At 35.0% G+C, this 17,733-nt stretch overlaps 1 protein-coding gene across 2 annotated transcripts; it reads left to right on the forward strand.

Moving 5' to 3' along the window:
- The first annotated feature begins 10,589 nt into the window (after positions 1-10,589).
- LOC18433088 (uncharacterized) lies at positions 10,590-15,145 on the forward strand. Of its 2 annotated transcripts, XM_088874647.1 has the most exons (3): positions 10,590-10,718; positions 10,880-14,530; positions 14,694-15,145. In XM_088874647.1, the coding sequence occupies exon 2, from the start codon at positions 11,200-11,202 to the stop codon at positions 14,428-14,430; it is 3,231 nt and encodes a 1,076-aa protein (XP_088730773.1). In that variant the 5' UTR covers positions 10,590-10,718; positions 10,880-11,199; the 3' UTR covers positions 14,431-14,530; positions 14,694-15,145. The 2 variants fall into 2 exon arrangements, with proteins under 2 accessions (XP_088730773.1, XP_006843248.1); XM_006843185.4 differs by having other exon boundaries at positions 10,590-14,530.
- Positions 15,146-17,733: the final 2,588 nt, after the last annotated feature.

Here is a 17,733-nt window from a genome sequence, read left to right on the forward strand (position 1 = left end):
AAGAATGCAAAAATAAGAAACCAAGAAATAATAAATTATGAATTAAGAATGATAATTTTAAAAGAATTTAAAACTAAGAAATAAAATAGGAATTTTTTTTAAAAGAAGATTTTCTCAAACAATGTGGTTTGCAGTTTCAACTCATATAACCATGGAGCCTATTAAGTAGTTTATTGTTGTGCATTGATGGACATCGGCATGCGATTTGGTGTTGCTGAAGACAAGTGAATGAAATACACCTGACCTTTTATATCACATGGGGCTAGACGTTTTCTTGCTCGAAATGAGGATATACTTTGCAGAGTGTATAGAGGACGAGTTCTGGGTATAGGAAGACAAACCTTTTTCTTAATAAAACCCAAATTAAACTATGTTTATACAATTTCCAACAACATACATAGCTGCAATTCACTCTTACAATTACTCGAAAAATTACAAGGATCACTTGAAATAAGCCCTAAATACAATTTCATCCACGTATATATAACTCATGAATTGACACAAAAACTAAGAATACAAACACTTACATGGACTCAATCTCCATTTTACATAAACCAAATCAAATATGTGCTACTTATCCAATGGCATGGTAAACCAAAATACGTTTACTCATAGGTATGTGGGTTACCTCTGCAGGATTTAATTATACTTAAAGTTATGACCTCTTCCAATATCACAAGATTCAGGGATCGAATTGTTTACAAAGAGACCATTTATCTTTCATGCATGGAGGTCACAATCATTATTGTCCCTCAAGTTTATCTCAGCCATATGTAGAATGCTTGTTTTCCTTTGGACAGTCAAATCTAAGTGTCGTAAACTCAAACTCTGATTTCATTATTTTTTTTTTTTAAATCATCATCATACGAGTCTTATCTTCGGTTGCATGAATCTCGGTATGTTATTCCACTTTATCAAGAGTCATACTCTTAGTCAGATTATAAGTTGTCATATCTCTTTTCACTACTTCCATTCATGTTGTTTTGGGACTTTCCTTTGCTCTCTTAAGGCCTTTCAGTTAAATCAAATCATCCACATCCTAACTGGTCTTGTTCTAGATTGATGTTGCACACACCACCTAAGTTTACTTTTCCTCATCTCATTGCCTATTGGAACTACGCTTAAGTTCTTTCGGATATATTTATTTCGAATTACTATCCTTTGTTGTCGTGCCACTCATATATCTCAACATCCTTATCTCAAATATAGTCGTTCTATAGATATGGTGTTTTTTGACCACCCAACATTCAGTCCCATAAAACATGGTTGTTCTTACAACTGTCCTATAGAACTTCCTCTTTCAGTTTCACAAATATATGACGATCACATAAGACCATAAGTCCATTTCCATTTCGTCCGCCCAACTCTAATTGTATGTATGAAATCTTCCTCTTGCTCTCAATTCTCATGGATTATCGACCATGATATCAAAAATAATATTTTTTATGTACTTCTTATCCATCAATATTAACGATTCCTTGTTTCTACTTTTATCATTACTAAACTTGCATTCCATATATTCTATTTTAATCTGACTATTTTAAAACCTTTAGACTATAGAGCATCCTTCCAAAGTTCTACGTTTGGGTTGACGATCTCTATAGTTTTATCAATCAAAGCTACGTCATTTGCAAATAACATACACTAAGTACCTCATCCTATTGATGCCTAGTAAGCTTGTCCATAACCAAAGCAAAGAGAGATTGGTTCAATGCTAACCCTTGATGTAGGCCTATTTTCATTAAAAACTCATGTCTCTCAACTAGTTGTCCTAATACTATTTAGTCCTACATTGTATATGTTCCCTACCATGTCAATAATCCTCTAGAGACTCTTTTATTTTTCAACACCAACCAAATTAACTCTCTAGATGCCTTATTGTATGCTTTCTCTAAGTCAATAAACATCATGTCGAAGTCGTTTCTATTTTACGTGAACTTCTAAATCAATTGCCTAAATAGGAAAATAACCTCAATAGTTGACCTTGAACTAATTTTTTGATACACTTGTTTTATGTCATAGTCGTTATTCAATCAGTATCTCCCACCACTTCATAGTGTAGCTCATAAGTTTAATCCCTTTATAGTTCATACACTCTATATGTCTCTATTATTTTTGTAAAGGGAAATGTTTCTATACTTACAGCATAGAAGATCTCTGCTTCCCCTACCATACATCGGTTCAATTTTGATCAAGAGAGCCACTCGCCATTTGATCTTGGATACGATGTCTCGAAGTATTTTATTTTTAGTTTTTTTATACAAATTGTATGAATATAAAATTTGGTACGTGCCATATTCTCATTGGGGAGCAACTATAAATAATATTAAAAATAATTTTTCGATAAAATATTATGACCAAAATACCCTTTGAAAATTTTAAGGGTATTTTGATCAATTTATTTTATTGGAAATATTGTTTTTATATTTTTCACTAGTGCGAGTTTAATATAGGATTGGACGTCCAAAATTTTGTGTCAAAATAGTTCATACAAAAAAAATTTAAAAAAAAATAGTGTAAAGGCGTGACATTGTGAATGAGGCAATCTTAGCCCTCCCCATTCAGAATGGATGGTTGGATAAGAAGAAGTATATAAGTTTTATATTGTAGGTGAAGCATAGAAAGGTTGCCCTTTTGTAAATAGGTATCACAATATTTTTTTCTATTTGTCTGGCATTTTATTTGTTTTGAAAATTTTGTTGAACAACTTGGTCAACAAGAATATGTCAATCTCTCCATGCATTTCCAAGCCTCTATTGGTCTACTATTTTGTTATGAACTTGTTGCTATCTTCATCTTCTCAAAGCCTATTTCACTACAAATATTTTAATCCTACAAAGCATCAATGACCTTCGACCTTATTTATATCAAAGATTCCTTAAAACCTGTGCTCCCTAAGTGGAATAGGTTTTGAGAAAATACTCATTTCATAATTCTAAAGTTGGCCAAAAAATTTTAGATTGAGAAAATACCATTGAGTGTGTTTTTTACTCAATGGAATAGGTGTACAGTATGATGCTCCCATGGGAGTACGCTATATGTTCCATGGATGAAATAGATGGTTCCCTAATATCCCCCTTACCATGAGTCTAGAATGCCGGCATGTTTCATGATAGGAAGAAAGAGCTCAAAAAAGGATTGTTAATTTACTTACATCATAGTGAGTCTTTTTACATCCTAGTTGGTAAGATAATTCACTCTTGTGTAATTCTAAATTATCTCTTCTTAGCCGACATCCATTTTCTAAAAACCAAGATGATTTGACAAAAAAAAATACTTCCACAATCACAAGCCCATATAGAATTTTGAGGTGGCACTTGTTCATCTGCAACCTCCTCATTTACCAACTGCATTAGTTCCCAGTCTTACTACTAGTGCATCACGTGATTACAAATATAACAAAAGAAATAAAGTATCCCATGGGATCTTTTCTTATACATTATAATTCATAGGTTTAAAAATTGTTGGGTGGATCATCCAGTTCATCCCAGGATTGGTGGGATGTGATCTAGTTCTAAGGAATACATAATTCCTATGTGTTTATTATTAATATATTTTAACTTCTTTGCTATCTAACCTGGTTAAATTCGTTGTGCTAGATCATAATTGTTGATCTGATTCAGTATAGTGGGGACTGGGCACCGAGTCCGAGGGCAATTCCAATTTTTAAAACCATGAATATTCTAGCTTTGGTAATTGCTTAGGATGACTGTGGATTAGTGTGGACGTGCGTGCACTAAAGTAGTGTAGTCTCTATAGGTCAAATGGGTTGAACTAGACATTGTTTCCTATGTTTTTGGGCTCATGTCCTAAGCATCAAGATTCATGGATTCGGGAATAAAATCAATCTCAAACTAGATTTCTATAGTTGCCCATCTTTGGTGTACCTTGTTCTTCAACGAGCAAGTGGGTGGCGAAGAAATAGACACCTAAGACTGATGAAAACTTGAAAGTTGCAAACCACTGGTTAGGGATGGTCATCTTAGCAGATTTGATGGCACGTTGATTGTTATCCTATCCAGTGTTCAATAAATCGAACTAGAACGGTTAATCGGACATGGGCATGGAAGCAGTTTAACTGGCCTAACCAGTAAATCGACCGAGTCAACCATTGTAACTGGACAAGTCCCTGATGATGAAAAATGTGTTGAAAAAATAAAAAAGATACAAAAAAAATCTACTAAAATATAAAAGGCATATAAATAATGATTAAATCAAAACATATTCAAATGAAGTTGAAAATTAATGAAAAAAATGGATTTTAAAGAATCGAATTGTACCCAGGGGTATTTTTAATGACCAAAACAATTTTTAATCTTTACCATAATGTAAAAAATATAAAAACTATATTACAAATCAAATTCTTTAGTTTTGGGAATTTTTATACATTTATTTGATTTTTTTTTTTTTTGATGCCGACCGATCACCAAAACCGCCCAATCCATTATGCCATCAATTCTCAGTTTTAAAGTTAAATGGCAATGATGAAAATGATTTTAACTTTCTCCCTAAATTCTTTTCTCCTTTGGCTTCTGTAATTTGAGTAGGATTTTTTTATAAAATTTCAAGGGATTTTGGTTCTAAAGGTTTTGGTTTTTAAAGCTCTTGGAAATCTTTCTTCTCAGAAACAAGGATTTTTTTTGAGGGGGTCGAATGATCACCATTTCAAGGCTTTTTTTTTCTACTCCTTCGTTTTTTAAAATATTTTTTGAAAATTTTGGAAATAGGGAGAAATTTTTTGAAAATAGACACTAGTTCCAAGCATAGTTTCTTGTGAAAGCACGATTTTTTTCAAAAAATCTCTGAATATTCCAAAACATCTTCAAAAATTATATATATTTTTTAGTAAAACCGATATAAATCCATATTTTATCTTTTTCCAAACAAACTTAAAAAAAAAAAAAACTTCTTCTTAATGATTTTATCTCTTCATTGATTTAATATCTTTGAATTTTGGTTTAGAAATAAGCACATCAAAAGTGGAAGAAAATTAAGAATCTTGATTTAACACAAATTTCCACCAAAAATTCTCACAAACGTGTTTTTTTTTAAAAAATGTGATTTATTCTCCCAAAAAAAAATCTCTCAAAACAATCATATATCTCAAAATAATAGTTAGAAGTAGAGTAATCCAATGAAAAATCTTTTTTTCCTCTAAACACGGAGAATCAATATAAAGGGCAAGCGAGAGATTAAGCGACAATTGAAGAATTAGGCAGCTGGGTATTCAAGGTGGGCTTTGAATATTTGGATTTGCTTAAGCGTTTTGATGCTTTCTTTCTACATACACAAGTTTGATTAATTTCACTTTTTGAAATTTTTATACAACATATTAATTTGGATGGATCACTATTTTCCATTTTTGGATTTTTGTGTTTTAGTTATCTACAATCTTCGTTTTTCTTTTTCTTTTATTTCTTCCAATGATATTCCCATATCTTGGGTTCCATTCTTGTTATTTATTAATTTATTTCTTGTGTTTAGTATTCTTCTGGTTGTTATTGTATTGTTGTATGCTCCCAATAAATTTATGATATATTTTGTGGTCGTAACACCAGAGTAAATGTTATTGGTGTATTTAATTCAGACAAAACCTTGTGAAATATGACTCCAATGATACTACGTTAGGACATAAAAATCATGGTTCAATGATTTTAATGTATCCATATAATAACTACTACTCATAATCTTAAATTGTGTTTTATTTATATATCTAATTTTTTCGCTCTATTTTTTTTGAGCTAATTTCGAAAGATTTACACTTTCTAACTTAACTAATTGAGGCAATTCCTATTTTTGATGTGATTTTTTTTGCCTCAGACTTTAAGAGAAAAATCGATTTATTATCGATGTTATGGTTCGCCAACATATTGTTATTCCCTAACTTGCTAACTATGCTGTTGGGTTATGATGTAAACTAAAGTGAATGAAGTTTTAAAAAACGACTACACAAAATTACGAAATCATCCAAACTAGAATCAATTCCTCATTTAGATTTTTATAAAATTAATATTAAGAAAAAGACCATTAAGAAATTGAAAAATGAGAATGAATCAATTCCTCATTTGGATGTTTTTAAAAATTAATATTAAGAACAAGACCATTAACAAATTGAAAAATGAGAAATGACAATTAGCAATGATAAATTAAGAATGATAAATTAAAGAATGCCAAAATTAAGAATTAAGAAATTGAGAAATATCGAAACTAAGAATGCAAAAATAAGAAAACAAGAATTTAAAAATTATGAATAAAGAATGATAATTTTAAACTAATTTAAAACTAAGAAAAAAAATAGAAATTTTTAAGAAAAGAATATTTACTCAAACAGTGTGGTTTGCAGTTTCAGTTCATACAACCATGGAGCCTACTAAGTAGTTTAAGGTCGTGCATGGATGGACATCGGCAAGCAGTTTAGTGTTGTTGAGGACAACTTAATGAAATACACCTGACCTTTTATATCACGACGTTTCTTGCTTGAAATGAAGTAGGAAGACAAACCTTTTTCTTAATAAAACCCAAATTAAACTATGTTTATACTATGTTTATACAATTTCCAACAACATACATATATGCAATTCACTCAATTTACAATCACTCACTTGAAATAAGGCCTAAATACAAGGGTGCGATTTGTATAGAGCCTAAGCTCTAAACAATCAAATTAGAGCCGACCTTCAAACAATGTCAAGAAATGTGGTTTTAATGTTGGAAATCTTTGTGATAGCCTTAAAATATATTGTTATATTTATTTATAAAATTTAAAGCTTAAAAAATAGTGTAGATCGAGATATCTATGAAAACTTGAAAATCTTGAAAATTGACGGTCCAAAAATGCATAACAAAATACACTATTTCCAAAACTTGCAATATATTATTTTCTCATGTCTGTGCATCTTGATGTCTGTGCATCTTGATGTCAAGATGATCAATTTGAAGATATTTGGGCATCAAAACAACCTCTTCTAGTGAAATTTTCGAGTAGGCTCAAATTTGATTGTTTAGAGCCTCAGCGCTATATAAACTTTTCCCTAAATACAATATCTACTCAAATAGTTCCATAGAGGTTAAGTACAATACAAATTTTACGTTTACTCATAGGTACGTGGGTTACCTCTGCAAGATTTAATTACACTATAAGTTATGACCTCTTCTGATAGCACAAGATTAAATGATCGAATTTTTTACAAAGAGACCATTTATCGTTTATACATGGAGGTCACAATCATTCTTGTCCCTTAAATTTCAAAATGAGCGGTTGTAAGAGTGTCATCGAATAGACACAAAGTTAAAAAAAAAAATAATTTCTCAAACTTCGTGACTCTTCCAAAGCCATCCAATTTGACATCCAATTTGAGTAGGAATGATTGTGACGTCTATGCACAAATTTTTTTTGAATTATTTTAAAGGTGTATGATAGTGAAAAGTATAAAATTGTACCAAACTTGAGCTTAATCCAATTTATAGAAAAAAAGGTAAAAAATAAAATATATTTTATACTCTAAAAAAGTGGGATTTGAATGAAATATATAGGATAATTTAGATTTAAAATACAAAATTTTCGGTAAATTTTCCTTAAAATTACATAGGTCTCATGCCGTTACATTATGTCTTGGCCTAGCAATTAAGTAGATAAAATAATCCATGTTTGACATGGTTGTTGTACTCAGGTTTCTCAATTACCTCTATTAATGACTATGTTCTTTTGGTAGTTTAGCAGAGATAAAGTCCCGTACCAGTGGTAGGAATGAATTCAAGACCTTATATTGTAGTACCTGCCATCTTGACCACTTATGCCTTGTGCCTATTCATGCTTAGCTCTTTCTAGAGACCACTTTCCCATTTTTTCTAAAATCTGATGCTTTTTAAATCATCAAGAAACCGCTTGAATCTTTGATTCAGATTGGATTTAAAAATTATTCGAGTTGTCAAGCTTTGCTCCTGAATCGCCAAATACTATTTTTGTTTGATATTTTTAGTAACTTTTCACTAATCATTTGCAGATGTGGCCGATCCGAGTTAGTAAAAACCAAAATCCGATATTGGTCTTCTAAAACAGCAATATGTAAGCTAGCTCTAAAAACTTGTGTGGACTAAAATAACATAGCGTATATTGCTTGGGCACCTATGTGGAAAATAACGTACATTACTTTGGCACGTAACTTATGCCAGAGCAAACGTAAGAGAAGAGGGAAATTTAATTACCAACTCGACTTTTGAAATTGAAAAGTAGTTCATAGTTTTGGATATTTTGTAGTGAGTTTTTAAAGTTTTGTTCGATTCCGATTATGGAGCTACCCAAAATGGAAAAGGATTTAGATTTTAGAACTTTTTGTTTCTTTTTCTCTTAATCCGAAATTTCAACTTTTTGGATGGCTCAAAATATTATAAAAAAAATTAAAAAAAAAAAAGAAAGAAAGAGAAAAGACAAGTATTTAGACGGCTCAAAAATTCAACTTGCGAAAAGAAAAAAAGACAAATATTTAGGCGGCTCAAAAGTTCGACTTTCGAACTACTCAAACGCTCATTTTATTTTATTTTATTTTGAGCACCAACTTTCAAACACCCCAAATATTTATTCTTTTTTTATTTATTTGTCATATGTTAGGTTGTTCAAAATAATCCAACATTTAAACTACCTAAACACAATCATTTTTTGTCATACTTTCAAACTGCGGACCATATTCGAGTAGAAACATATAAAAGAACTTGAAAATTTTTACACACCATGATATATACCAAATATAGACGTATTTTAATTTCCAAAACTATTTTGGGTATTGTTATTAAATAAACAAAAGAGCCCATAGAACTTAATTTTATCAGGTCTCATTTTTTTTTTTTCGGGTAATTTAGTGGGAAGACAGGCCCGTATCTAGTTTTTCAAATAGATTAGGAGTTGGCTTTTGGAAGGTATAAGTGGTGGGAATGAAAACCACTAGACTAAGGTCCCCTTCCCCTTTCCCAAACTAATAAGAAGATAACCGGATCTAATGTCTAATAATCAAGAACCAACCCACAATTCATAAAGGAAAAAATTTATGTAAGGGTGAGGCACTAAACAATCAAACTTAAGGTACATGTCAAAAATTTACTAGAGATTATTTTGATGCTATAAACCCTTAATTCATCCCAACTTCAAGATGTTTGGACATGATAAAAGAAAATTTTCAAGTATTGAAAATAGTGTATCTTGTAATGTATTATCCAGGCTGTCAATTTTCAAGATTTTTTAGTATTCATAGATCTTACCTATCTATACTATTTTTTAATTTTCAAATTGTATAATTAAAGACAAAAACAAATATTCAAGCCGTCACAAAGATCTATAATACTAAAACAACATCTTTTGGCACTATTTGAAGGTGCGCCTTATATTGTTTGGTCAGGGCCTCACTCTTATACAGACCTAATCACCGATGATACGGCTGATTTGTTTATGTGCAAACAAACTAAATGCTCATGGCTCGTTAGAGAGAGAGAGCACTGAGAAGGGCCAAATCTCAATATTTTTTGTACTTTCGGAAGATGCACCAATCTCTATATTTTTGTGCTTTCTCATATCCATTGTGGAAAGAAGCAATAAGAGCAAATTTGCATCTAAAACTCGGTTTGGATTTAAAGTTTTGTTCCTTCACATTGTAGTTTTTAAGAACAAATTTGCATCTAAAATTGGGTTTGGATTTAACGTTTCGTTACTTTTCAATCCTAATAACACCGCTGACTGTCACTTCTAAAAAAAATAACTCCTTAATCTATCTGAAAAAATGGTGGGGGATGCCTTCCCTTTCGAATTACTCAAAAAAAGAAAAAAAAAGAAAAAAAAGAAAAAAAGAAGAATCAATAACTGCTCCTTAGCCGTTTATGGGATGCTTGAATGGTGCACAAACACTATTTAATTATTCAAATTAAACCTTGTATCATCCAACAATGAAATATATATTTATATATAAAAAGCCTAGGCTCTGTACAAACCGTACCATTTAAATATTAACTAAAGGGTTTGTATAGTGCCGATTCTCTAAACAATCAACGTAAAACGCACCTTCAAATAATAAAAATCAATTTATTTTATTCAAAATATTTTTTATTATTGATTTAATTCATAATCAAAATTTTTTAATTAAAACACCAGATAAATATTATTTAAAAAATAAAAAATAAAATATAAAACTATTTTTAACCGTTGGATATGCTAATGTTTAATCCGAGCCATTGAACGGGTGCTATGCATCTTAAGCCCTATAGAACGTAACGTCCCCATAGAAACCGGTAAGAGAGAGAGAAATGAGTTGGGTAAAAAGCGGTGGAATGGTTGAGACATGAATCCACGTGTTGACTTTTTTGAAGTAGAGTGAGTTGTGACCACCATCGCTCCTAACTTTTTTACTCCATCTTCACAACCCCAGCTTCTATTCTTTAAAATATAACAAGAAAAATCTCATCATTTTCAAAAAAAAAAAAAAAAAAAAGCAAAAAGCAAAAAAAAGGCGCATATGTCATTTTGATATATGTCAGGGGCTTCTAATGAGCATTTTCCTTTCTCTCCTAGTTCATAAGCAACAACCAAGCAAGCAAGCTTTCTCTCTGTCTCTGGTGTTACAGTAGAGCTGGTAGAACACAAAAGTGGCTGCTTTGACCTATGAATTGTCCCATATTGATTAATCTCTCTCTCTAAGAATCCAAACAGCCATGGTTGCAGCTCAACATCAAAGCTGGTATGCCATCTTTCCTCCTCCCTTCTCTTTACTCCATATTTAGGGTTCTAAGTTAATTCAAATTCTCTTCTTACTTCTTTCCCATAATTTTCCCCTTTTTAAAGTCTAGGGTTTTTGTTCTCTTCCTTTCTCTGTAATTTTCTCCATGGCCCATATTTCAGAGAGCTTAGATTTGAATTCTGAGGCACCCCTCATAGAAGATGAACATGAAAATCCTAGGGTTAATAAACATGCATCTCAAATTGTGGACATAGAGAGGGAAACCTCTTCAATTGATGAATCAAGAGGCAAAGGGTTGGGTCTCTCTCTTTCTCTCTCTATTCCAAACGAGAGTAGCAGAGATCCAAGTGTTGAAGTAAGGGAGTCTGGTCTTTCGCTCTCTGTCTCTCCGTCAAATGAGAATAACAGCACCCCAGACGAAGTTAGAGAGGCTGGTAACGATGGCTGTCAAAACAATGGAGAGGAAGAAGAAAAGGAGGTGATGAGGAAAGAAGAAGAGTCGGTAACTCCCCGTACGAGACCTAGAAAGAATACCGCAATAAAAGATAAGGAGCATGTCAATATGGAATTACCGCAAGGAGAAAGAGGGTTTTGTGCAGGTGATCTAGTGTGGGGTAAAGTAAAGAGCCATCCATGGTGGCCTGGGCAGATATTTGATCCGTCTTCTTCGTCCGAAAGGGCCAGAAGATATGAAAAGAAAGATCACCATCTCGTCTGTTATTTTGGGGACCAAACCTTTGCGTGGTGCAATGAATTTCAATTGAGACCTTTCCGATCCAATTTTGAGCAAATGGAGAACCAAAACAGTATGGATGCGTTCCTTGATGCAATAGATGATGCATTGGAAGAAGTATCCAGGCGAGTTCAGTTAGGTCTCACCTGCTCTTGCTTGCCTGAAGAAGCTTGTAACACCCTGAAATCAAAGAAAGTTTTGAATGCAGGATTAAGACAAGAAGTTACTTACCCTGATGAAAATGTCAGATCTTTTCCGATCTCTAGTTTTGAAACAGAAGGGTTTCTGGACTATATCAGAAAGCTGGCTGTGTCGCCCTTTCTGGGTGGTAACAAACTAGAATTTTTTAACTTTCAGGCTCAATTTTCGGCTTTTCTCCGTGCAAAGGGTATCTCAAAGCTAGCTGAATTTAAAGACAATGAAAAGATTTTAGGGCACGATGATGAATCCTGGTTCATAGATGAAATTGAGGGGACCGATCGAAATTCAGCTCTTATAAAAGAGAAAGGCCAGGTTTTGCAAGAGTTAGAAGGGAGTAAAGTCGAGGAAACAGAGCGTTTGAACTCATCCCAGTTCCAGAGACATTCTCCAGAGGATGGTTTGTATGCTAATAGAAAGCAGCGGAGCATGGATGAACTATTGGCAGAGAAGAGAGAGAAGAGTGTTAGTTCTCGTGAACTAAAAAGAAAAAGGAGAAAGACGGGCACTAAATCTCCTAAACTGATGGCTGGAAAGAGTGAGACGGTTGGTGGCTCTCGCTCTGGGAACTTCACAATAACTGGGGAGAAGGGAATTGCAAGGAAATCTGGTAATCAGAAGCCATTGAAGGTTGGGAAACACATAAGCAGTCGAAGCATAGCCGAGATAATGGCAAGGAAGAGGAAGGCCATTTCTAATCAGAATGGTGTAAAGACTGAAAGAGATATCACTTACAAAAGGCGTACTCGAGAGTTAGCTTCAGGACCAACTGCAGAAAAGTCGAATTCCACCGGATTTCTCTCACCTGAGCCTATGCAAAAGACTAAGAAGAGGTCTGCATCATTTAGAGAGTCCAGGAGTGAGGCGTCGCATTCTGTTAAAAAACGAAAGCCTGAAGTCTCTCTGTCTTCAGGCTCAAAGAAAAATAGGAGGCTCTCATCATCAAGTGCAGAAGTGATTGAGACCTTACATTCTGCTGAGAAGCATACAAAGGCCGGATCCTCTCATTCTCTGGAATCGAGACAAGAGATCGAGATACTACCTATGGCTAAGAAGCAAAGGGCCTCTGGGAGCTCTCTCTCCCCTTATTCAAAGCAAACCAGGAAGTCTGTATCTCAAAAAGAAAAGCGAACCAGGAAGTCTGTTTCTCAAAAAGAAGCAAATATGAAGGCCCCAACATCGTTCAAGGTTGGGGATTGCATAAGTAGAATCGCGAGCAGACTAACTGGGTCACCTCCAACCGTGAAGGAAGATGGAGTTTCACCTCTGATGACCACAGTTAGTGGAAAGAGGGGTAGAGGTAGACCACGAAAGACTAAAATGGAGGAAGAAAGGAGTGCAAATGGTCAGAAAGAGAAACTCGCCACAAGTGTGAGAGTTTCACCAGAGAACACCACAGATGGTGTAAAAAGGAGAGGCAGACCCCGTAGTGTTAAAAACGAAGAACAAAAGGTGAGAGTCTCACCAGAGAACATCACAGATGGTGTAAAAAGGAGAGGTAGACCCCGTAGTGTTAAAAACGAAGAACAAAAGTTGATAGTTTCACCGGAGAACACCACAGATGGTGTAAAAAGGATAGGCAGATTCCGTAGTCGTGCAAATGAAGAAAAAAAGGTGAGAGTTTCACCAGAGAACACCACAGATGGTGTAAAAAGGAGAGGTAGACCCCGTAGTGTTGAAAACAAAGAACAAAAGTTGATGGTCTCACCAGAGAACACCATAGATGGTGTTAAAAGGAGAGGTCGACCCCGTAGTGTTGAAAACCAAGAACAAAAGTTGAGAGTTTCACCAGAGAACACCACAGATGGTGTAAAAAGTAGGGGTAGACCCCGTCGTGTTAAAAATGAAGATCAAAAGGTCACGCAAGTTTTGAAAGATAACCGCACCAAGAACGAAATAGTTTTGACAAAGGAGACCACAGGAAGTGAGAAAAGAAGAGGCAGAGGTAGACCCCCAAAGGAGAAGAGGGAGGATGAAGAGGGCACACCAATAATGAAAGATCACCCCACAAGAAATGAGATAGTTCTGTACAAGACTACAGGTGGTGAAAAAAGGGGTAGGGGTAGACCACCAAAGGCTAGGAAAGAGGTAGAAAAAGGCACACCATTAGTGAAAAAAAATTGCACGACAAATGAAATGCTTGAGCAACTCGTTGCAGCTGCAAGAGATCCTGATGTACAAGAAGACTCTGCAGTTATTGGGTTTTTCTCTGCTTTCAGGAGCTCGCTTTGTCCTGAAGCTTTTAATCCTGAACAGACTGAGGAAATCCAAGAAAGTGAGAGGGATAATTCTATCGATATCAGAAACACCAGCAAACCAGAGAGAGAAAATGTAGAGGTGGGGCATAATAGGGAACCTAATCCAGGGGTGCAGCCCCAGGAAAAGAAGCTCGAATCTGTTGTGATACCAATAGTGTCAAGCCCTGATGATTCAGGTTCAGGAAATGGGGCAAAAGAGAATGAAGAGAAAGGGAAAGATGTAGATGGAAGTGAATGTAGTGAGAGAGAGGTGGAAGAGGAGAGCTCTCCTACTGCACTGATACTGAGCTTCACACAAGGGGACAATGCTCTTCCTTCTGAGGCAGAGTTGAACCAAATTTTTGGGAAGTTTGGGCCTCTCAAAGAATCAGAGACGGAAGTACTTCAGAAGTCTTGTCGTTCTCGAGTGGTTTTCAAGAGGCGAGCAGATGCTGAAGCTGCATTCAGTAGCGCGGGTAAGTTCAGTATCTTTGGGCCTGCTCTTGTGAGTTATAGGCTCAAGTATTCATCGCTCTCTAAGTGAGAAATCAGCAAGACAATGAGAATTTGGCTGCTATAAATTTTGATTGTAAAGTGTTGCAGTATACTGCACCCATGAAGAACATCTTGGTTGGATCTTTCAGGTAATTTTTCAAACTGCCTTGTATTGTTTCTTTCTTATTTATTTATTTTTGGTTCTCCTTTTTTCCAGATCTTTTCATTTATTTCTTTTCCTGATGCTTCTGAGGTTTCCTTAATCGTCTAAAATATGTTTTTGGAATATGGCTGATCTTCTTGTAATTGTAGGTGCTAGACCGGTGGGAAGAGGGGAGGAGAGGTAATTAGGTGTAACATCACAGTATTGTACCATTCTCTGTCTCTCTGTCTCTGTCTCTCTCTCTCTCTCTCTCTCTCTCTCTCTCTCCCCATGGGTGATTTTCTGTTGTCATAGAAGATGTTCAAACTTTTGGAAAGATAAGGAGTGGGAAAACCAGGCCAGTATATTGTTTTGTCCTCTGTTGTAATTGTAACCATCATCAGATCAGGCCAAATGCAATAAGGCATGTAATCACACTGTTTTTAGCACTCAAAGGCCATGCTAAAACCTCTTTCCTAGTCGTGTATCGACTACCATTACTGCTTTCTGTTTCATTTGTTGGCAAAGTTGGATCCAATTGTGGCCTACATGGTCCATACACCGGTTCTTTTTTTCTGTTTTCTTTTCAATTTCAAAAGGTGGAACTCGTTTCCATTTCCTATATCCTCATTTGGCATCTTAAGTTTGTTTAGTAACTTGTTTAGTAGTTAAGTGCTCATACATGGTCCATACACTGATTCTTCTCTTTTTGTTTTCTTTTCAATTTCCAAAGGTGGAACCCATTTCCATTTGGTTATTTAGTTATGAGTGTGGTTTGTATAAGGCTGACCTCTGAACAATCAAAGAAAGGTGTGGTGTTGAAAGATGTTTTAACACCGGAAATCTTTATGATAGTCGAACATCTAATTATAAAATTTCAAGCATAAAAATAGTGTAGATCAAACAGATCTATGAGCACTTGTGAATCTTTAAAATTGACGGTTTAGATAATGTATTACAAGATGCATTATTTTTCAAGACTTAAAAGTTCACTTTTTTATGTTCATGTATGTCAAGGTCAAGATGATTTGGTGTTTGAACATTGAAACTGATTCTATTGAATATTTGAGGTGCACCTTAATGTGATTGTTTAGGGATTCAACTTTATATAAACTGCACCTTAATTTGGTTGTTTAGGGTTTCAATCTTACATAAACTTTTTCCTTCAGTTTTTTTATTGCTGATACATGTGTCTGAATTAGGTGTGGCCTGGCCTATGTTTATACCCCAATTGGGATCTTATGCTTATTTACTTACCTGCTTATGATATGTGGTTTGAATTGCATCGAGTCTTTCCCTGCCTATACAAGTTACTGACAAGATCCTCTTATAAGAAGAATGTAATAAGGCAATGCAATGTCTCTTGAATATCAATGTTTTGAAAACCGGAACAGTTGTTGAACGGCTGCCGGGGCAGGTTGGAAATTGAATCAGAATGAACCCATTAATGAACAGTGAACCAGATAGAAGTGCAAAGGTTCAAGGAAAAAAACAAAATAGACAGGATACAAATTGATTGTTTGTGAAAAATGAAGGAAATCTTTGGTAATTTCAAGTTCTCAACATATTTATCTATGCAAGAGAGCGTACCAAGATTTTTTTTGGGAATAGTAATACATCTGACCCTCCCACTCCATAGTATGGTATTGGGATAGGATACTCATTGCCCAAGTTTATTCAAGGATAGCATGTGATGAGCTAATGTTATTGGGTATTCATTTTTAACGAAGGACGGTGTGTTGGGTTTTTTTTTTTTTTTTTGGGACGAAATCAATGTGGCATTCATTCTCCATTTTTATCTAAGGATGAGTGGCCACCCAAACTTTTTTGGCATGAAATGTTTTCCAACTCTGGCCATGGAAGCATGGACGGTGATGTGAATACAAGTTCCCAAATGCTATTTTTTTTGTTTTCAACATCATCAAAACGTTTGTTAATGAAAAATGTAGAACGAGCAATGCACCCCAAAAATGTACGTTAACTGAACAAACAAATGGCTGTTCTGGTCACCCAATGTGCCATAGATTGCAGCAATACCAGGATTTCTGATGACAATAGCATCAAAATTAAGTTCTAATCAACTGAAGGAGGAACAAGGTTTCTGAATCTTTCAAACCTGGCAAGCTGAAGGCATTACTATGAAAGATCTATCCGATGCAAGAATAGTGTACATGGACTTAACTTTATATACACCTTTGTGTCTTGGACCCAAATGAACTCATCACGCCAATGAGGGTGATGCAAGAAGAACTCAACATACTCTGCTGCTTTTCAAGTTGTCCCGCTATCAGGTCATTTACTCTCCTAGCTATGAGTTTCATTCCCCAAACTATTTCCCAACCCACTCAAGAAACCACCTCCTGCACTTTGGCATTTGGGCAGGGTGCTTTTGTAAGTAGTTCAGTGAAGAGATGATTAAAAGGATAGCTGCAAAACTGATTGTCTTTCCAAAAAGGAGTAGTCGCACCATACACAATTTGTTTTTTATGTTGGAAAATTGGTGGGTGAAAAGGAGAAAAAGGTGGTGCAAAATCAGAAAATTGAAGCTTAACTTTATTGTTTTCAGACACGAAGGAGTGCTATCTGGAGACGATATTTGTCATCTTCAGTACTTTATTTGTTGTGCATAAGGACAATTCGTCTTCGGGATACAGGAAAACAGAGATGTTTCTTTTGATGTTTTAAAGCTCTATGCACCCGAACTTGGAACCCACACACTAGACACCATAGTCTTATGAAGGTTCAAAGAAAGAAAAATGAGTAGACAGAGAGATGAGTCCATTGTTATCTCTGGTTTTTCACAAAAAAAAAGTATGTTGAGAGGCTCAAAGTGTGTTGGAAATTGTTTATCTTGTATGGCAGAAGGACTCGATTATATAGAGCTATAAGGAGGCTGCACATTTATTGTATTGGTGGTTATATGCACTACCAACAACTACATGTAACCACCACTACAAGTTACATGTACCTCTTTAACTCACTTGATGGTTGTTGTTACAACTTCCTTTTGCCTCAATTTCATCGATGGTTAGATGACCGTTGGCTATCCCGTACGAGTTGGGCTCACAAAAATATATCCAGCCTCGAGTTCGACCCACACACATGCTCGGATGAGGGGCGCCTCTTGCGTCGATGCGAGTGAAGTGCAAAGTGCGCCATCAAACGGCCTTGTGCCCACACCCTCACACACGCATGTGCGAGTGTGCATCA

Source organism: Amborella trichopoda, chromosome 8, assembly GCF_054954075.1.
Source record: "Amborella trichopoda isolate Santa Cruz 75 chromosome 8, AtrichopodaSantaCruz75HAP2 v2.0, whole genome shotgun sequence".
Taxonomy (NCBI): Eukaryota; Viridiplantae; Streptophyta; class Magnoliopsida; order Amborellales; family Amborellaceae; genus Amborella; species Amborella trichopoda.

Excerpts from the sequence above, each read along its gene's own strand:
- LOC18433088 (XM_006843185.4), top strand. The coding sequence starts at position 10,864 with ATGGCCCATATTTCAGAGAGCTTAGATTTGAATTCTGAGGCACCCCTC.